Raw genomic sequence first — 22,970 nt, forward strand, 5'->3', positions numbered from 1 at the left:
GCGCCCACCCCTGGAGAGTGAAGTGGGCGGGGGGAAAACAACTGTCTTGTAAAATACCATGATTTGGTTTTTTATGTCCAACTGAATGCAAATCCTCCTGGTCCACTGACCTTCCCCTAATTAACTCATGTATAATTTCCCTGTATCAAGAAGCATTTCTTGCACCTCTATATGCACGGTACAAGAAGGAAGCAAATGTTCCCATCATTGGGGGTTCTGCCACTCCAAACTGGGGAGCACATGTCTGAGGCACATTGCTCACTGTGAACTGTGCCATCAACAACAGTCACTGAATTCTCATGGTGCCTTTTTCGACAGCTTCTGGATTACTGACAAAGGAGGAGGCTCTTCTGGTTGTGCATCCTCTCCACCCGAGCTGCCGCTAGTTTAATCCCAGCTCCATCAGTCCCTGATGGCTTCCTCTGTTTCTACTTTCTCCTCCTTTCCATCATTCCTATATCCCATCATCCATAAGAAATATGTGTCTAATATATCTTAAATAAACACATCATTCCTTTTGCTGATTATTTGAACATAGCTTTAGTTCCAGCTCTCAGTAGCAGATTCTTTGGGCATTGTTAAAATTGTTAAATTCTTCAATGTGTCTAATGTCTGTTTCTAAAAATTGCTTCTGAACATTTATTCTTTTCTCTGAAAGGATAAGCCTATGCATGACTTCATATTTTTAAAGGTGATCTTACCTCTTTTCTGTCAAGTGATAATTTTGAAAGGTCTTCATGACTCCCCAAAATTTCAAATTTCTTTTCTTCATTTCTCTTTTAAAGAGAGATAACAAAATGAGCATAATTGTACATCTGGGATTACAAAGCCAATTTTACTCTTTCTTTATTCCACATTTTAAAGGCCGTCTGGGCTAACCCTCTAGCAGATTTCAATGGGAGAAAAATACTCTTATTGGGGTCTTCCCTTTGGTAAGTGCTTAGACATGTCCTTTGCACATGGAATTCTCTCAGATCGCAGCTCTAATCACAATGTGATTAAGTAAGGAAAGTTTTTGCTACTCAACCCACTAAGTTCTATGTTATACATCTGGAAAAATGGCATAAATGGCATATTTTTCCAAAATTCTAACACAAAATAATCGTAAAAGTAATGATATTTAAAAAGGGCTTTGGCATTCTCAAAGCACTTTTGCATACTGACTTGATTTGACCTTCCTAATGTAGATATAACCTTTATTTCCATAGTGCAGTTGATAAAAATAGAGCTCAGAGAGTTTATTATTCACTTGAGAACCCCAAGTAGCAAATGGAGCAGGAATTAGAATGTTTTCTTTTTATACAATGACAAAATCTTATAATTGCAAGGACCTTTTACACATTTGGCTTAATTGACCACCAGTGTAGGAAGATCTATATGTATTCTAATGTCGGCCGTCCGGCATATTGATTACTTTCAGTGATAGGAGTCTTATTTCTTCATAAGACAGCCCACCACCCTTTTGGGCAGGTTTTGTTACAAGTTTGTTTTTACACAGACCTAAAATTGAACTATTTGCAACTATCATCTATTGCCTCTCTTCCTATTTTTGAAGGGACAAAAACAAAACAAATGTACTTCCGAGTCAAAAGTGAGAATTCAAAAGATATTCATGTTCCCCTTCAGTCCTCCTTCCAGTGAAATAGCCAGTTCCTTGAATCCCCCATCATCTGACATCCTAGCCACACCTGTCCCCATCCAGGTACTCCTCCTCCAGATGCCTCTAGTCCTCCGGGGTGTAGAGTTCTGCACCCAGCAGGGGTTTTTGCGTGGAGTAACCCGCCCACCCCCCGCCCCCCACCGACACACACAATTATATACAACATTCCACATGTGCTCTAAACATTTCTGAACATACTGTGATCCTCCTAGCCCTTCATCCAAGCAATATACTTCTTTTATGGTTTCTTGAGATTGCATTGGCTCATGGGATTCTTGTTTCCAATTAGTACCCTTACATTTTTCTTTCCTCAACTACTTACTGCAAGCCTAGTCTCCCATAATGCAGGTGAGCAGTTGATTTCTGAACTTTCCAATGTAGAAGTTACTTAAGAGTCAAATTCCCCCAAGTCATAATCAGCTACTGATGCTTTGCCCAGCTGTATAAATTGAAAGTGAGGTGAGAGACAAATGGCCACAAGTGCAAAAATGGGCCCCAGAAAAGCTCTTCCTTTCAGTATCTGCTCCAAATAATGTATTACATTATTTTAGTCACATTTCATGAAATTTTCTTATATTCTTTTAAGTAGGACATGTCGAATGTGCTCCTGTTAAACAGACATAAGCCAAAAGACCATGCTGAGCTAACTAACTACATAAGAAATAAATGGGCATCTTATAATGGACTGCTTCTTTTTACAGTAGTTGTAACAGCCATAGTATTTGCCTGGGCCATTGTGGCTCAGTTGGTTGAGCATCAACCCATGCACCAGGCGGTCAGTGGTTCGATTCCCAGTAAGGGAACATGCCCAGGTTGTGTGCTCGATCCCCAGTCGGGGGCGTGAAGGAGGCAGCCAATCAATGTTTCTCTTTCTCTTTCTCTTTCTCTCTCTCTCTCTCTCTCTCTCTCTCTCTCTCTCTCTCTCTCCCCCTCTCTTTCTCTCTCTCTCTCTCTCTCTCTCTCTCTCTCTCTCTCTCTCTCTCCCTCCCTCTCCCTTCCTGTCTCTAAAAAAAATAAACAAAACATATTTCAAAAAAATTAAATAGCCACAGCATTTTAAAATACAATAAACAATTATCAAGTCAAATTACCTTGTTCATCTCAGTATCCTCCTGGAAACCCTTTTTATGACACGGGAACAGCTCAGAAATCCATTTCTTGAGCTTCAGTAAGAGATAAAACAAAGACTTCGGACTCGGCACCAGGTTGAAGGGAACAGGAAGAGTTCTTCCCTCCTCAAAGTAGGAAAACCACAGTTTGGCCCTTGCAAACTTCCATTCCACATCAGCATCATCCTATACAAAAAGACACATGACAGTTCGGCAAGGAGATGCGTAAACAAAGTCACTGGGATATCTCCAACACTGTGTGCCTCGCTAAAGTAATGACGCCTGCAAACACTCCCAGACCCCAAAGACTGCTCCAAGACTTTTTCAAAGGGTGGTTCTACTCAAACACTCTCCTAAATATGTCTAAAATTTTATCAGGCTAACAGGACTACAGATCTCAAAATCTGCATGTGTTTATAAATACACTGGAATGTATAAATGTATTTTCCTACATTCTAAAAAGCACTATAAAAATTAGTCACTCTTTTATTCTGCAACAAATGACTTGTTTGATTAACTCACAGGCCGAGGTTTCTGTAATAAAAATTTATAATCATTCTAAATTTGAGAAAAGGTCAATTATGAACCTCACTCAAAGAGATTTGGAGACCCTGGCCTGTGTACTAGTATACCGGTGGTTAGAGCAACAGCCCACACACTGAAGGGTCCCGGGTTTGATTCTCGGTCAAGGTCACATACTTGGTCAGGGCAGGAGGCAAGCAATTGGTGTGCCTCTCTCAGATCTATGTTTCTCTCTCTCTCTCTCTCTCTCTCTCTCTCTCTCTCTCTCTCCCCCTCCTTTTCACTCTCTCTAAAATCAATGGAAAAAATATACTTGAGTGAGGATTTAAAAAAACATACAAAAAGATTTGGATAGCAGTGGTATTCATAAGCAATACATTTTTGAATAAAATATAAATTAAAACTGATATAGCAGTTCTAAATTTTTTAACAATGAAGAATCAGACAGCATTTCTCCTCCTTATGTCTTACTCCCCCAACACATCCACTGATGTTACATTTGGAAGCAAAGACTAGCTTACTGGTCAAACAATTATATAAAACAGGGAAAGAACAAAAGAGGGAAAGAAGTCTAGATTTTCATCACCATTGCTGAGTTAAAACATGTAGGCACAGAGTACACAACAGTTAAAACATGTAGGCACAGAGTACACAAAGGTATAGAGATTATACCTCAATCTCCTGGAATGAACTGTTGATCATTGCAATTAACATGTTTAGCAAAACAATGACCATTGTAACGTTATAGACGCCATAAAGAACATAACCAATGTTTTCAATGAATTTGTGATTATAGTTGATGACTACTGATTTCACTTCTGAAAGTCCAAATATAGCCCAGAACAGTGTCTTAAAACTCTCCTCGACTCTGGGGGAAAAAAAATAGAGAAAGGAAATAATGAAGAATATAAATAACTGACAGTGGTTCCATAATAAAAGTGAGTTAATTTAATGTCTTTGCAAATTATTAGGTAGTCATGAAAAAAACTCTTTACTTCCCTAAACCTCAGTTTTTTCTATAAAATGGGAACAATAACTTTTATTTCCAGGATTGTTGCAAGAATGAGATAATATTGTGCATACGAAGCATGTAGCACAATATCTGGCACATAATAAGTACTCAATAAATGTTATTAACATGACTTCATAACTACAAATGTTAACATTTAAATAATCCATAGCTTAGGCAATGAAAGTGTTAAATGTATTGCTTAATAATAACAGTTCAATTTGTTAGAGCCCTTTTAAGTTTCCTGCTCATGTATACTTCCACTTATATGCAATAAAGAGTAGATAACAATAGTATGTGTCTTAAGGAAAATATGACAATATAAACATATACTATTACAGATATACACTGTTATCAAAATCACTGACATGTCTTGGTAGGTATTTCAGTACTTTAGGCATAATTACTGAGCAAAGCTAAGCCTGTTTGTTCATTTTATCTGATAAACCGCACTTCACAAAAATATGGGTAACAATAGGTTATGCTCCAGTTGATGCTTCTGATTGTAACACTGAGGACCTAATATTTGTGTAATCAATTCCAAACATATTTATTAAAAACAAACTAACATGGGTGTCTATGGTGAACATAAGCCAAAACTCTTGTCACTGTTGATAATTCAGATCTCAATATGATCTGACAAATTAAATTAGGAAAGCAGCTGTGCTCACAGTCAGCACCCCAGCAGTTAAGAGCACAGATGCTGAAGTCAGTGGACAAGGGGTTACGTCCCAGCTTTTCCAAATGCTGGCAGCTGTGCAACAACATTCAGCAAGGTATTTAACTTTCTGAACCTTAGCTTCCTCTTTTTGTGAAATGGAGATAATAAAATCATAGTATAGTACCTGGCTCTAAAAATGTTAGCTATTATCACTTTATATTAGGAAGGTGCTTATATTTTTTAGTTCTTTCAACTCATTTACAAATCTCATTTTGCTGAAGAGGAAAATCAAAGCACTATTTATCCGATGAACATATGCAAACACTGTTAAGCCAACATTCATTTAATCTGCAATCTTCACCATCAAAACATTTGAGAACATATACATCATGAAGGTCTCGTTTTGTTTTACACAAGATTTATTAAATCTGTAATCATTTAAGCTCATATTTCTTTCATCGGTAATCACCATCATCAAAACATCTGAGATCACATACGTTGTAAAGGCTTCGTTTTGTTTTGCACCGATGTAGTAGGAGTAGAGGTTGAACATTCCAATCATGAAGGCCACAAACACCATGATGAAGATGACCATGAACTTGAAGATGTCTTTTACTGTTCTTCCAAGTGATATCTGCAGAGGTCCAAAGCTTTCATTTGCGGGTAAGATATAAGCTATTCTGGAGAAACTTAACACTACAGCAATGGCATAAAGGCCTTCAGATATAATCTGAGGATCAGAGGGGTCCCACTTTATCCTGGCTAGGAAAAAAGAAGACACGAGTTACGGTGAGTTTCTTTAAGCTGTTTACTTAAGTAACTTTTTCTGGTTAAGAATGTAATTACATTAGCAATCTAGTTCCCGATGGAATTCTCTGTTCTTAAAGGGCTTCTTTAAGCGTCAGGTCTAATTGAGCTAGTGAATTTATTGAGAAAATGACCCTCCTAGTTGGTTTGCTGGCAATTTTCCATAAGAGAATAGCATAATGGTTAAGTGCTCAAACTACAAACTCAGTATATATAAAAATTCCAGTAGGTAGCCTAGAAAAGCTGGGACAAATTATTTAACTTCTCTTAGTTTTTATTTTCCTGTCCTTGCAAATGAGATAATACCACTTCTATCGCTCTCAATCTGTTGTGAGAATTCAATACAAAAACATACACATTCCATGTTTAGAAAGTAGTTGACATTAAATAAATGGTAGCATTTATTATTTAATCTTAAACTATAATAACACTATTATCTGTTTTGGGGCTTGTGGAATACTTGTAGTTATTTAAATTTACTAAAGTAATTTTATGGGTCACTCAAGTCTATTTTCATCATAAAAATGAGCAATTATGCATTTATTAATTTTGATGACCTGATATAATTATATATATTACTATGTTAGGTCATCAAAAACCCAATTAAGAAAGCATCATAAGAAAAATGCAAAAACAATGTGTAATAAAAAGGAAAAATATTATTATAAATGTGTCTTTGTTTACTTGCTGAGAAGTGGATTAGTTTTCTTTTTGAGAACATATAACACAGTGCTTTGAATATAAGTACTACAATAAACATACAGATCGCTTTAACTTTATAAAATTCTGTATATTAAAAACTGTAGTTAAATGGTAAAAGAAATACTGCAAGTTAATAATAAAAAAACAAATCCTTATGTGATATAGCCAATAACTGGTAGAGATATCAATGAACATGTTAACTGATTTCTTATCAGAGGGTTTAAAATAAGTATACAGAGGAAGTCTATTTTTCCCACTCCATGTTTCTAGAAGAAGGGATTTTCCCTAGGCAAATAACTGAACCTATTTCCATCCTGAGTCACTTTCCCCTGGGGAGGTGGAATGACTTATCAGACTCTTGACTTGGGGTGGATAACTGAGCATACCTGGCTCAGCTCTGTCCTCCTTTTCTTGTGAATTCTCCTCTGGCCCTCCATGGAGGAAGCTCACATGGTCAGGCACATGCTGCCATACCCCTCTTAGGGGAGGACTGTCCTGACCATTATTGTTTGGAAATTTGAAGATATGTCTGCCTAATTCTGGGGGTTCAATATTGCTGAGCCCGTGGATTAAGGACTCAAAACTATGTCATCTACCCTGAACTTTATCAGTAGTAGATGTGATGATCTGACCTCCATATTAACTTTTTGTTTTATTTCTCAACTAGTTCAAAGCCTGGGTGGGAAACAGTAGTGTCATTTATTGAGGGCCCTTTCAGAGATTCCCACAATTCCCTTGCTTTCAAATAATCTATATGTCTTAAATGGAAATGGTACTCAAATGTATACTGGGGGTTTTTTGTTTGTTGTTTTTTTATGCGCTCCCATTGTTTATTATAGCATTGCTCACGACAGCCAAGATATGGAGACAACCAAAGTGCCACCAATGGATGAATGGATAAAAGAAGATGTGATATACACACAAGGAAATATTATTCAATCATGAGAAAGAAGGAAATCCTGTCATATGTGAAACATGGATGGACCTGAGGACATTATGCTAAGTGAGACAGAGAAGGACAAAAACACTGTATGAGGTCCCTTATATGTGGAATCTGAAAACAAAACAAAACAAAAACAAACAAACTGGACATGAAAAAACAAGGAGTAGTGTGTTTAATAGAGACAAGGAGAAAATAAATCTAAGGCACAAGGCAAGCATTCTCAATGGAGTCTGATAGTTAGCCAACTGATCCAAGAGATCAGTGAGATCATTCCTGTGACTAAGAGATGTTTCCAACCAGAAGAAAAATAGAAGGAAGAGGCAAAACACATGCTTCTTCAGATATAGATACTCTGGAGAAGCTGGAAACTAACCAATAATTCAATGAGAATGGGTAATAACCAAACTACTAATGCCATGTATTTTTAGAAGAAAATTCTACATTTTTATTAACGTATATTGACTGTTTACTATAAACTCACCCAAATTGTAGTATTTCACATTGTCTCCCAATGTGACTTTTGTTAAGTCTTTCAAAGTATCATTTGCATCAATGATGCTCTGAGCTTTGGAAGCGTGCCAAAATGCCATGAATCTTGCAATGAATGATGCTGCAAAGATCGCTAACATACCAAAGTCAAGCATATTCCACAACTCAAACAAATATTCCTTGGGGCCTTGAGTCCAAATTTCTTTACATTCAGCCCATATCATGCCTGCATTGGAAAGGAGTTAAATTATCAATTCAATTTCATTCCAGCCTATGCTCTTCAATAAAACAAAATAAATTTGAAAGACCTCAACCTGATATTCAAATCTCTTCAGCATTTGGCCTCAAACCAACCATTCATCCATAATTCCCATGTCTCCCCAAATCGCACAGTCCAGCAATATCAGAGCCTTATCCGAAAGCAATTTGACAAAGTTCATCAAGATGTTTTAAAAAAAAAAACATTATTTGATCCATTAACACTATACATAAAATATATTAAAAAGATGTTTACTGTAGTATTCTTTATAACCAAGACACACCCACACACAGCCATTTGATATGATACTAATATTTTCATTGCCATGGGGTAGTGACCATGAGAATGTACCTCATAGACCTCACAGACCAAGAATTTAATTGGCCCTGGGCCTCAGCGACTGCATTCTGAAATCTACTGCTATTTTTGTCCCACAACGATGCTTTCCAGGGGCTGCTCCCAGCCAGAGAGTGAGAGCACCCATTCTTGGGAGATACGGGACTACTCCGATGGCTGATTTTGGCTCAAGGATTTCCTGACAACCTTACTGAACTTCCCTTCGACTGCATGGAGATCTAGGATGCTTCTTCCCAACTTCCCTTCCCCCTCTCCCTCCCTCAGAACCAGGCTCACATCCCAGTCTGACAGCCCTTGCCACTTTCCTCAGCTTCCTCCCCATTTTTTCCCACGTGAAATCTCCCTTCATAGAATTTCAATCTCCCTTAAAAAAACTGTCATACATTTAATCCTGTCTTTGCACCTCCTTCTTGGAAGACCTGCAATAAGACGGTGGAAAATGTTTGTCATAAGCATTTAAACATGTTAAGAAAAAAAGTAAAATATGCTATCTATTCCATGACTTTATGTTTAAAGCAAGCATAATAAAAGACTAGAAGGAACTCAGGATCTTATTCATAGCAGTGGTCTCTTGCTGGTGGGATTATTAATAATATTGCACACTCTCTCTAAAATTTAGTGTAGTACTTAGGAACATAGGTTTTGGGATCAAATCTCCATAGATTTGACCTTGTTCCTACACTTATTAGCCCTGTAATCTTTGGCAAGTTACTTCAACTTTATAAAACTCAATCTGTAAAATGGGTATGAGAGTAGCTTGCACCTAATTCATAGAATTGTTATGAGATAAACAACTCATGTGAACTTCATGTTATTGTGTCTAGCACTTGGGGAAAATAACATGTAAAATGTATTGAGCACTTACTATTTTTAAATTTCTATGATTGGTATATATTTTCTTCCTTAATTTGAAGAATCTTGCTTTATTATAAAGGAGGGACTTTACTCCTCTTGCCTTTAAGATACCCTACTCTCTGAAGTCCTGTTTCCTCCTAGAGCTCTGTGGAGGAATATAATCTTTGGATTCCAATAACCAGTCAAACCTGCCTCCATCAAGAAAGCTTTCATAGTCCCCTAGTTGAAATTAATCTCCTCTTCCTCCCAGCAACCACCTGCCCCATATTCTCCTGTTTGTCATGAACCTCTAACCAAGAACCTGCCATGTGTGTGGTCTCTGCCTGCTAACAATTTACTATGCGCGTTTCTCTAAACTAGAATTCAGTGCATCACTAAGTATGTGCTTTGATGAGAAGATAACTTCATTACTTTATTTTGCATTTTTCCACATTAAGAGATGACTAGAATTAAATTCATACATATTTTAGTGGATCAAATTTAAAACAGAATATACTGCATGTATACACTTAACCACACACACACCTCCTCCCTCAACCCCAAAACTATGCACAGGGATGAGAAAAATCTGAAGGCAGCTTTCCTTTTGTGGTCCTTGGGTTCCTGCCAGCCTCCTTAACAGGAGACGAGGGAGAACTGAAGCATAGGGATCAATGGGACATTTAAACTCATGTGGTCTAATTGTTTTCAAAGCTTCCTCTCCTTCCTCCCATTTTCCCATCTTTTCTCTCTCTCTCTCTCTCTCTCTCTCTCTCTCTCTCTCTCTCTCTCTCTTTCTCTCTCTCTCTCTCTCTCTCTCAGAATTATTGGTAAAAATATATTACTAAAGCTTAAAAAACAAAAAAAGCACAGTGAACTATTCCACCTGAAGAAAGATTCCCTGTCTTATGTGCCCTGCGAGGCCCCGGGAGCTGCCAAGCATAATTTGAAGCCCACTTCTCCGTGGGGACCAAGCCTTGCTTGAACTTGTCTGGAGATGAGGTGCTTACTATTCTGAAGGCTGTTCATCCCACTGTTGAATGTGCAGGAAGTATCTCCTCTGTGTGGACCGGCTGGTGCTCATTCTGCCTCTAGGGCAGTAGAGAAAAGGCCTTCTCCCTCGCTTTACATTTCTTAAAATAAAATAAAACAAACACTGTGTGCTCATTAAGTCTTCTCCACAGAGGCAGGTTTATTCATTGACCTGCTCCCAGGCTTCAGTACAAGGACTGCGTCTCATTCACCTCAGTATCCTCACTACCTAACAAAGGCACTTAATATGTTCATTCATAAATATCCAATTGAAATATCATTCCCATTTACATTATATTAATGACAAGTCATATGTATGATTGATTGACACATGCTGTGGCTGTTAACACTGCATTCCCTCTGTTTCACTTGCCACCTGGGAGCTCTAAAGATGACATAATGCTGTAAGGTAGAGGTATTATTATGCTACCGATTAGAGAGCGGAGGCAGAAAGACTGTGTGAGTTGATGTACATAAAGAGCTTTGAAACCTGGCTGGGTGGCTCAGTTGGTTAGAGCATCATCCTGATACACCAAGGTTGAGGGTTTGAGTCCCAGTCAGGGCACAAACAAGAATCAACCAATGAATGCATCAATAAGTGGAACAACAAATTGATCTCTCTCAAAAAAAAATCAATAAATAAAATAAAATATCCAAACAGTCTCTGGTATGTAATGTTCCAAAAATGCAAAAATAAGTGCTTATTAGCTTGAGTTCCTATTAAATCTCAATGTAAAATCATGTGGTTGTTTTTAAGCTTTATGTCACAGCTCTCCAAAAATATGAATAGTAGTTTTTCATCACTGATGGGGTTTGATTAATATTATCCTATTTATTTTCTTCCTGAGGGTCTTGGGGGGCCTGTGAGAAGACTATGACACTGATAATGAACCCAAACTAACTCTGCTTTAAAAACACGAAGAAAATCATGGTGTGGGGTGCATTGTGTCATGTTGCATATATTTGTAGGACTGATGTGTGAAGGAATCAGTGTCATTCAGTCCAACTGCTAAGGCTGCAAAAATAAATGATGACGGAAACTCAGCCTTTACCTATTACCCAGGATATGATGAGCAACTCCATCCATGAGAAGCAGGATGTTTTCATTCTGAACAGCTGTTTTGCATTATCTGTGCTGGTTTCATTAGGAAGGAGTTTGGTGCCTTCAAATCTGTCAGCTGCATTCATGACTAGCAGACCCAGAAAAATGGTGAAGGAGGCTGCGTGTGCTACGAACTTCATGAATGGTCCACGCATGATCTTCCCCATCTGCCATAACACACACCAAGAGAAAATCTTAGCTTTGTTGTGTACATTTTGCAAAACACACATGCATATACATAAGAATAACCACCTGTGTACTCCAGTGGTCCCCTTTCAGCAATTCTCAACCTGTGGGTCGCGACCCCTTTGGCGGTCAAACAACCCTTTCACAGGGGTCGCTTAAGACCATCCTGCATATCAGATATTTACATTACAATTCATAACAGTAGCAACATTACAGTTATGAAGTAGCAACGAAAATAATTTTATGTTTGGGTCACAACATGAGGAACTGTATTTAAAGGGCCAGAAGTTTGAGAACCACTGCTTTAGGTGATGGTGTATATTTATAAAACTAATGATGGAACAATTCTTTATGCTACTATAAAATTTTGGTCACATTCCTCATCTACATACTGGTATGTTGATGATCTGGGTGGATAATTAAATAAGTGAACTTTTCTATTAAATAATATATAAATTCTTGCCAAAACCGGTTTGGCTCAGTGGATAGAGCATCGGCCTGCGGACTGAGGGGTCCCAGGTTCGATTCCGGTCAAGGGCATGTACCTGGGTTGCGGGCACATCCCCAGTGGGAGATGTGCAGGAGGCAGCTGATCGATGTTTCTCTCCCATCGATGTTTCTAACTCTCTATCTCTCTCCCTTCCTCTCTGTAAAAAATCAATAAAATATATTTTAAAAAAATAATAATATATAAATTCTTAAAACATTATATAGCACTGATAAAATAATATTTTTAAATATAATAATGACAAAAGGCAGAGCATAGTATCATTATTATTCATAAAAAGCAAATTAATTTAGTGGGCATGAAGTGTTGAGGAAGCAGCATTAAAAATATCACGCGGAGTCTACTTTGCAACGTTGTCCTCACGTATATTTCACCGACGTGGGTACAATCGGGCCTCACGCGCTGTTGCTATTTTGGTGATGTTGTAAATGGAGTAGAAGTCATGAGTACCAGGAAAAGAACTTGTGAGGAGAGGACGGCAGGGCAGTTCCCATAATGTGCTGGGACACTGTCCTGGAATGACGCTGGGGTAAAAGCCCCATATTTTGGGTTCAAGTTCCAGTTTCATTTCTTCATTAGCTAAGTGGCAATAAGTGAATTTCCTAAATTATGTGAAAATCAAATTCTTCCTATGAGCTATGGAGACAATAAAAGCTCTCGTGCCTCTACAGTACAGGATTCATTTCTATCTGAGATGCACAAACTCTCGCTGGGGCAGAGGGTGTACTTGGCCGGGATGTGTCTCAGGGGGCTCTATGCATCCCCTGACATGGGCAGCAAAACTCAGTATGTGTGTGCAGTTGTTTTCTTAGGAGAGAGCCCAGAGCTTTCAACAGCCTTTCAAATGAGTATATTATTACAGAAAAATTCCCAAGTTAATACCAACAACACAGCCAGTATTTATTATGTGCCAAGTACTGTTTTAAGTGCTTTACTCTGTTAACTCATATAATCATTACAATTCAAAGAGGTCGGTGATACCAAAATATCTATTTTACTGATTAAAAAACAACTGAAGAAGTGAGATCCAGAAATGTACTTAAAGGTCTCACAACTCCTAAATGGTAGAGCTGGAATTTGAACTCAGGCATTCTTGTTTCAAAGTTAATTTGGTTTGCAAAGTAATTTCTTATTTTATCATTAAAATATATATATATATAAGTACATGTAAATTCTTAGAGAAAACAAAAAAGGTTCTTTTTAAGTCAATAATATGTATGGTGCCAAGTGGTACTAGACTTATTAGAGGAATCGCTTTGTAAGTTATATAAATGTCTAACCACTATGCTATACACCTGAAACTAATATAATATGTAGTTGGGGGAAAAAAGTTGAAAAATTTTAAAAAGACTTTAAATAGCTAAATGCTGTATGGAAGAAATGAAATCAATGTACTCTGCTTCTGTAAGTTTTTTTTTTAATATATAGTTTTCAAAATCTTAAAAGTTAAGGCTAGAATAAATCATATAGTTCAGTTCCTTGTCTCTTGAATTTATGCCAGACCAGACATCAGGATATTTGCATGAGAGTGTGTGCATATGTGTGTGTGTGTGTGTGTGTGTGTGTCTGTGTCTATATCTTTCTATAGTTTTAAACCAATGGATCCATCTAGCTAGATATATTATAGAGCCAATCCAAAGTCACTTTGTGAAAATCTGCTATGAAAATCATCTCTGAAAACCATACTTCTATAAAAATGCTCATTATTTGACTCAGACTATTTTTTTTTTAAATAGAACTCTCAAATAATCAAATGAGGGCAGGTTAAAACACATGGGAAACAAAGTGGATTTCATTTTCTGTTGTGTTGTCCTTAGCTATGTTTTTAAAAAATATAGACTGTTAACAAATGAACATAAATGTGTTTTTAATTTCTTTTTTCATGGTGTACCATGTGCTTCATTTTAATTCTACAATGTTTTACATGTGATTTATTTTAGTCACGTATTATAGCAAATAAAAATGTAGCACAAGATTTAATAAGTTCCTCTTGGAAAAAAACTATTATAAATCTTAAACCAATTTTTAAAAATTTTCAATTTATTTCTCTGCTGTGGGAAACTGGGATGGGGCACTGACTGTTAGTAGTGAAATCCATGGCATATGCATTTATATTCTGCCTTGTTCCAGAAAGAATCAGAGGTAGCCTTCAATATATAAAGTTATCCCAAACACAAGAGAGCACAAATTAAAATAGAAGGAGAAAGCAAAGTAGAAGGAGAAGGAGAAGAGAAAAGGCTGGAGTGTAGAACAGAGTTGAGAATAAAGCTATGTTAGAGTGGGCCACAGTCTGAATGAACTGTGGAGCCTGAGTTTTGCTGTCCTGGACACACCCAGTCAATGTTCACTTATTTGGGGCAGGGTGTCTGGTCTGTGCCTCACCCCCGACCTGGCTGGCCTACCTTCTTCATTGAGTTACTGGCCTTTATGTAACATTACACCTTTATTTTACTCAGAAGGGAGAGAGGAGACTCAAACCAGGTGTTTTTGCTGCTTATTAAACGTTCTAGTTCAAAGAAACAAAGAAAACAAATTAAAAAAAACCTAAAAATTGGTTGGCAGGAAACTAAAATGGTGCGTTTGGATATTCATATCCTCCATTTCCTATTACAAATTGTAGCCTGCAGTTAGATAGGCAAGAGCAGGGCAGGAAGGATGGGCCAGGTGCAGGGGGTCACCAGGCCGAGCGCTCCAGGGGCCTAGCCACAGGGCAAGACTACAAGCCCTGCAGGACCACTGCCTTAAGCACTGACTCCTGGAGATGACATCTCGGCCTCCGCTGTATTTCAGCTCCAGGGCAGAGAAGCAGCAAAAGCAGGGGGAGTGACACCAAAGACACCGGGACCAGCGACCAGCGGCACTGACTAATGAATCAGTGGAGACCATGCCCTAAGGAGACGCACCAGGAAAGCTGATGAAGGCTCCATTGAGCTCTTCCCCTGGGGCCTCAGATGAAAGCCCTCAGGACAGAGGACCCAGGCAGGCTCTCTCCATACAGCATGCCTCTGCCTTTCCCCACCCTCTTCTTTCCCCAGGGTTCCTCTCTCTCTCTCTCTCTCTCTCTCTCCTTGTTCTAACTTGTTTTCTGAGCCCATTTCTTTCTAAATAAACCTTTTTGTTACAATTTGTCTTGAAGGTTGCTGGTTAACATCTGGTGCTGTTTTCCCATCGCCAACAAAATCACTGAGAGTTGTGTTTTTCTTTAAACTAAGGCAGATTTTGGTACCATTTCATGGACTTTAGGAGTTTAAGTGATTTTTCCATTTTAGTAAAATTTGTCATTTGTATCTCCTGAGATGTAAACAAATTTCTGGGGAGAAAAAAAAAATCTGTAAAGTGAGGGACTCATCAATGCATGGGGTAAACAACTGATGGACCTGAAAATTATTGAGTGGAAGCACTGACACAAAACCTGCTTTTAAATATTATAGATCATACTCTTTTCAAGTATTTATTGATGACCAAACACCTAACTACCGAATACCAATAGGAATAGAAAAGGTTGACACCAACTTAAACTAAAATAATTTTAAACCACAGCATGACCTATGTTTATGGTAATGAGCATAAAGCCATTGATATTTAGATTATAGTGGAAAAACAGAATAACTAAGGACCAAAAAAAAAAAAGTTTCTGGAAGGAGAAGAGAGCCAATCTAAAAAAAGAAAAACAACTTCAAACAGAAATGGGACTCTGTCAAGGTGCACAGGCCTACAGTACGCTCTGGCTGAACTTGCCTGGATGTATTGGAAAATAGTACTTTAAATAAAAGCATCACGTAGCTTAAGCAATCTTCCCCCATAAAAAATCAATTCTGCAAACTGCAAATAATGTTTATGCTCATTGCTAAATGGAAAAATTGTAAAATGCATTTTACCATCATGCTTCAAAGGCTAAAGAACAGTCAGTAAAAGAGGTTTTAATATGAGATGAAAATACCTTGACAGTGTCCTTTTAATTTGATTATTTGCCTCAGTGTTCATAAACGAGGATGGAAAACAGATGCCAGACAGAAACATGGCCAGGGAAGAAGAAATAGTGAAGGAAATAAGGTTAATTAGGATTCAATCAAAAGGTAGGTGATGTGTCACTCTAAGGACTGCCAAAGATATTCGCTGTCAAAACACCAAACTCTCTGGAACACATTTCGCTTTTGAACTCACTGGATAGGGGGAAGGACAATTATTCAGCTTAGAAAAGTTATTATAATTCAACTGATCTCAGAATATATAATGCAGAAACTCCTCCCCTTTAAATTCATCTTCAATCTCTGAAGACTCAGGAAATGTGACTAGAAGCAGAACAGAGACTGTATACATTGATATGACCTTTGTTCTGCTAAGGACGATTTAGATGTTTTTTCGAAGTGCAATCTGTATTCCTATGAAAGAGGGAAGACAAAATATTATAACTTTCCAGAAGAAAATCTGCTATAAATTCCTAATGCTAGTAAATCTCATTCTTTTCAACCTTTATATTTCAGAGATAAATTTGAGGCCTTATGTATTATAAGGGTGATAGATTTTACACTCATAAAATCTATCAGCAGTTCCTATCGTCATCACCAGAAGTAATTATGAAGTTCACATCGTATTTAAAAAGGAAAAGGCTTCGCATCAGGTTTCTACCAAAAGCTGCTGAGAAAAGTCCCTTTTAGGCGAAAGCACCATACATGTGACTAAGTAATAAAACAATATGTTGGTAGTGGTGGTATTGGTGTGCACCCCGCATTTACAAATGTTTGAAAGTGAGTCATGCCGCTGTTTCAGACCAGCATGTGATTCAGCTGACATTTCTGCAGAGCACATAAATAGATGGCCCCGCAGACATGTTGCCATGTAGCTGTAGAATTATTTCAGTCTGTCGGAGTTGTAACTTAAACAGTTCCAGAAATGCGGCCTCCAAAGTATGAAAAATATGATAGCTGGCAACACAAGACAGACAAATGTCTGTGCCTGTTAACAGAATTCAAACATCTGAATATTTTTCAAGCTTGTTCTGTCACCAATGAAAGGCCAGGTCCATCTGAACATATTTTCAGCAAAGCCTGGGCAGATAGATTTGGCTTAAAAAAAAAAAAGTTTATCCAGGCTGTCCCTAAAATAAATATTCTTCACTGCATCTACATTATATTAGAGTGTTTTTTAAATATGATAGTCCTTTATTTAAATGAAGATTTATCGGGTCATATTAGCTAAAATAAATAGGAAAAAAAATTCATGTCAAATTTGCCAGAGGAAAAATAGAGGAAACATGTTTATCTTTTATAATGTTATGTGACATACCTGCTCAATACATGCTATGTAGCCGCATTTAAAACTATAAAAAGATATGCATAGACAGGACGATATACTGCCATAGTGACTGAGGCTTTCTTTGGCACATTGACAGTGAAACTATTACAGGTGAATGTTCCTTTCTTTGAATTTCTTTTTCTACTTCCTAGCTAATATATGTTACTTTTGCAACATTAAAAAACAGTAAGATTACTTAAGCCCAACTATGACCTTCCTAAAATGCTCATTTGGGAAGGGAATTTTCCATGCATAACCGCCTCTGAGATATTCAACTAGACATGCTCCTAGGAAACGACGAGGTCCGGGTTTCACAGACATACCTTGCTGCACGGAGCAAACCAATAAATGAGAGCCAGGAAGGGCAGTCCCACGGCAACCGCAAGGACCACGAGGAACTTGACGGCCATCGTCTGCTGCCTCAAGCCGGACAGGTTCTCATACCATATGGAGAGGAGCTGCTGCTGACAATTTGGATGGGCTACAAACTAGCAGGAAAATGATAAAACATTTAACAGCTTGATTAAAGTTCAGCATAAACTATTTTCTTTTGTTCTAATATCTTGTTCTGTTCTTTCCCATGAAAAATATTGTTAGAATTAAGGAACAAACATAAAGCATCTAGTTGACAGCAAGCAAGATGGCAGGATGTTCTAATATGTATTAGACAAATTAGGAAATTCCAATTTATCAAACATTCCCTTCATAACAAATGGGATTTCTTTCAAAGCATAAAAATTTTTTGAAATTTAATATTGTGAAAAGATCCATCAATGTTTTACACAAGGATGTTTATAATTATACTAGAGGACCGGTACACGGATTTGTGCACAGGTGGGGTCCCTTGGCCTGCCCTGCGGACATCAGGCTGAAACCAGCTCTCTGATATCCCCCAAAAGGTCCCAGATTATGAGAGGGTGGTTCTCGGGTGACACACACTGGAATCAGGCTCCCTCCTCTCTGGTTCCAGGTGCCTCACCCAAGAACCGCAGCTGCCAAGTCACCACAGCTCAGCAGCTCCTGCATTGCACATTTGCCCCCTCATGGTCAGTGCATTTCATAGCTATCAGTCATCCAGTCAGATAGTCGCTTAGGCTTTTATATATATACTAGAGGCCTGGTGCACAAAAATTTGTGCACTCAGCGGGTAAGGGGGGTCCCTCAGCGCAGCCTGTGCCCTCTCACAGTCTGGGACTCCTCAGGGGATGACCACCTGCTGGCTTAGGCCCACTCCCTGGGGGATTGGGCCTAAGATGGCAATCAGACATCCCTCTGGCAGCCCGGCAGCCCTCAGGGGATGTCCACTTGCCAGCGGGGAGCAGGCCTAAACTGTAGTCGGACATCCTTAAGCGCTGCTGAGGAGGCAGGAGAGGCTCCCACCACCACCGCTGTACTGGCAGCCATCAGCCTGGCTTGTGGCTGAGCAGAGCTCCTCCCATGTGAGAGCACCCTGACCACCAGAGGGCAGCTCCTGCATTGAGAGTCTGCCCCCTGATGGTCAGTGTGTGTCATAGTGACCAGTCATTCCCAGTCTTTCTGCTGTTAGGGTCAGTTTTCATATTACCCTTTTAATATATAGGATAGAGGCCTGGTGCCAGGTGGGGGCCGGCTGGTTTGCCCTGGAGGGTGTCCCAGATCAGAGTGGGGGTCCTGCTTGGGTTCCTGGCCAGCCTGGATGAGGGGATGATGGCTGTTTGCAGCTGGTCACACCCCCTTCAGGGTGGGCATCCCCACTGGGGTGCCTGGCCAGTCTGGGTGAGGGGCTGAGGGCCGTTTTCAGGCTGCTGGGTGACTGAAGCTCCCAACCTCTCCTTTTTTTCTTTTTTTTAATTCTGGGATTTATTTACCTTCTATGGCTGTCACTGGAGCTGAGAGCCAGCTTTAGCTCTGAGGCTCGGCTCCAGCTCTGAGACCTCGGCTGCTGAAAGCAGTTATCTGGGTTTGTTTGGGTTCTATGATTTTAACACTGTTGCAGTCCTGCTCGCTTCAGCTCTGATGGCTGAAAGCAGGTTTCTGGAGCTTGTTTAGCTTCTATAATTGCAACATTGTTTCTTAGAGTGCAAGCTCACAGGCCAGCAGCAGCAGGCAGGGAACCTTGGCTTCCTCCATCACTGGAGCAAGCAAGCCTCCTGTTCGCTTCAGCTGCCTGGCTGCCGGCTGCCATCTTGGTTGGCAGTTAATTTGCATATCTCGCTGATTAGACAATGGAAAGGGTAGTGAAGTTACGGTTAATTACTATGTTTCTCTATTATTAGATAGGATAGATGGTTTGTTCAATTAGAAGGAACAATGGAAGGACCCTGCTAGTCCAGATGTTTAAATACTTTTTTTAAAAAAAGTACACCTTCTTTCATATTTTGGCCTAAAACACTAAACTTATTTTATACTAAATTCTCATTTACATAAACAGGTCAGTTTATGGACTGCCTATTCTATTTCTGTGTCATAAACTCTTTCAATTAAAAAAGCTTATTTTTTAGATTTTTTAATTCTCACATTAAATTTAGTAAATTAAATTTATTGGGGTGGCATTAGTTAATAACATTGTATAAGTTTCAGATGTAAATTCTCTAATACATCATGTGTATACTGCATTTGACCTCCTTTATCCTCTTCATCCACTCCCCACCCCTTCCTTCTGGTAGTCACCATACTGTTATCTGTGTCTATGAATTTACTTCACATATTTATTTTTAAAAATGATCTCTACAAGGACAGAGGGCAACATTATTATTATACAAAAAGCAACAACCTAAAATAAAAAAATCGGTAAAGAATATTAAAATGTTAGATAAAGGACAGGTTATTTAGAGGAACTATGATTGATTCCTAAGGATGGTTAGCCTCAAAGATAAAACAAGATATGATGTTTATCTTCTCAGAATGGTAACGTTTAATAATAACCAATAGAGAGGAAGAAATAAGCCCTGTCATATGCTGTTGGCCCGTGTCAACAGTGGATATTTTCTGAAGGGAAACTTAACAAATGTTTTGCAATTAAAAAATAAAAACTTGCCATAATTACACACCTGGGAATTTTGTTCATGAATAAGACTCATGCATGTAAGCAAGCTACATAAACAAGTATGTTTTCTGTGGCATCCTGTAAGAACAATAACCAGCCTAAAGAAAATAATAAACGCACTTAAATAATAAACTGATTACATGAACAGAATGATATAACAATGCAACCTTTGAAATGGTAAAGTGGATGTTTATTTACTGATATGTGGAGATGTCTAAGATATAGATTTGTGGAGAGAAATTAAATGTTGATTCACTACTTTCTATATGAATTGGGAAGCTAGAAAGGGGATACATCTATGCTATTTGAAAACTTGCCATAAGCATGTATTACACTTATTATGCAACTTAGCTTTAAAAACTTTTTTAAAGAGATATGACACATAACCTAAGAAAGCAGTCAAGAATTTTGGGGGGAGGGGTAAACCACATAAAAACGGGGAGTGAACATATTCCACATATAAAGATACAGTTGGAGGAGATTCAAATGTACTCAAGAAGGAAGGGGAATATAACAGCAAACGGGAACTGGAGTTGGGTTAAATCATGATGCCTTGTGGTCTGGGCACACAAAAGTCATGGTTACGTCATTAGTGAAGTACAGGAAAGTGGAATCACCCATAAGGAAGCCTAGATTTTTAAAGACTGTCGTTCAGGGTAGGTTAGGTATCTCATAAACAGGCTCTCAGGATTCATTAGAGAATCTGCCAAAACCCAGCTCAATTGAACGATGCCAACCAACCCTTCGTCCTTGTTTAGCACCAATACAAACGGAAATAATGTAAATAGGCTTCATGCCTGACCTTACTTTTTTTACTTCGTATTTAATGGCAAGTTTTAAACGGCTGAGATTTGGACGACTGTGGTCTCTGCCACTGTGGTGTATTTCAACATCCCCGTTCAGAATGGCCTCTACTTCTTCGGTGTTTCTGCACAGATCAAGGAGTCCAACAACAAAATCTTTGCACTGCATCGACAGTTTTTTGTAGTCATTCTAGGAAAGACAAAACAAACAACAGCAGAAAACAATAATGTAGAAGTAGCACCTTTTGCTATGATATTCAGTGGAATCTATCCGTCACTTGGTTTGTGGAGAAAACAAAGAGAAAACTATTTTCAGTTTACTGTCCTTTTAACACTGCTTCGTTGCTGTTCTGCTGAGTGATCTCTGAAATATCTTAGCACCATAAAGATTTTCTTCAGATCCTAAAAAAGGAAATGTGTCTAAAGCATAATCAAAGTTATCAAAAGCACCGGCTGATTCAGAAGAAATAAAAAATAAGCAACTTTTCCCACTACTTTGCATACACCATATCTCTTATGTTCATAACTTCATCAGCAAGGCACATAACAGACACTTGATAGGTCTTTGGAAGACTTTGTAAACTGTGTTGTCTCACTTGAGGAACAGGACTTTGGAGCGATTCCGGAGAAAAGCAAACACATGTCACTTACATATTTAATAAATAGTTATTGAGGAACTTTATGTGCCAAACACAGGGTCAGAAGGCAAGTCTAACATAAAGTCTACAAATTGGGGAAAAGAAAGTTTAATGAGAATGCTTTCATTGTCATTTATCACTGATGCCCTCGTATTATGCTGGCAAGATTTAGAGAATGCAGATCTTATTTAAACACCAAAATGCCTGTCAAACATATACAGCATGAATTCACATGTTCATTTGGGTCTTTCCTAATATTTCCTTCCTCTCTCTTCTATTACATTGAAATAAGACCATTTATAGCCCAACGTTAATCAAGAAACCTACTAGCTAGAGCTTGTTGCACTGTGAGAGGATTATATTATCGCATTGAATCTTCACAGTCTCATCCTCTCTTATGTTAAATAATGTGTCCAACTACCCTGCAGCCACTAAGTGTCAAAATCAGGCTTTAAACCGAGTGCTGTTTGGCCCCCAATTCTTTGCCTTTAGGAATTATGTTCCTTTATCTCTTCTTTGTATATTGCTTTCTATTTTCATCTTGAAGAACTGGGAGACAGGCAGGGCAAACACTACTCCCATTTTGCACATGAAAAAACTAAGGTCCCTTGAGTTTACACAGCTTCTGTGGAAGTGTGTCCCTCTTAAAGCTAGCTCTGCAGATTCAAAAGGTAGCTGTCTCTCCCATCCTGAAGCCACCAATATGCTTTGGAATGAAAGGATCCCTTGGAAAGATCAAGAGAGAAATATGTTGGAAACTATGATTGCCTCTGGGCGTCAGTCAATAAGAGATATTCTGGGGAAGTCTATAGGAAAAGAGCAGATACTGGGAATGTGGGAAACGCCCACTAGGGTTCCTCTCTGCAAACCATGCCAGGTGACCTTTCAGTTTAGCAACTTGTAAACAGGCTACACATCGCTAACTGCAGGTGCAGACAGTTTCTATAAAAGCAAATGGATAAAGCAAATTATCTCTCAGCTGAGAACGGTTTACACCAGTTCTAAAAAGGTATCTGGTCAGATAGTACA

General features: G+C 38.5%; 1 protein-coding gene across 2 annotated transcripts in view; it reads right to left on the bottom strand.

The window, feature by feature from the left end:
* Positions 1-22,970, bottom strand: part of TRPC6 (transient receptor potential cation channel subfamily C member 6) — a 110,140-nt gene that overhangs the window by 16,060 nt on the left and 71,110 nt on the right. The window contains exons 3-10 of one of the 2 annotated variants that reach the window (XM_081098136.1): positions 21,308-21,493; positions 17,799-17,963; positions 11,437-11,653; positions 7,895-8,128; positions 5,459-5,723; positions 3,964-4,159; positions 2,752-2,955; positions 702-776 (exon numbers count right to left, since the gene is read on the bottom strand). In XM_081098136.1, coding sequence (XP_080954262.1) covers positions 702-776; positions 2,752-2,955; positions 3,964-4,159; positions 5,459-5,723; positions 7,895-8,128; positions 11,437-11,653; positions 17,799-17,963; positions 21,308-21,493 — 1,542 coding nt within the window. The remainder of the gene's footprint in view (positions 1-701; positions 777-2,751; positions 2,956-3,963; positions 4,160-5,458; positions 5,724-7,894; positions 8,129-11,436; positions 11,654-17,798; positions 17,964-21,307; positions 21,494-22,970) is intronic. The other variant, XM_081098137.1, reaches the window with a different exon arrangement.

This window comes from Myotis nattereri, assembly GCF_964212035.1.
Source record: "Myotis nattereri genome assembly, chromosome: 9".
Lineage (NCBI taxonomy): Eukaryota > Metazoa > Chordata > Mammalia > Chiroptera > Vespertilionidae > Myotis > Myotis nattereri.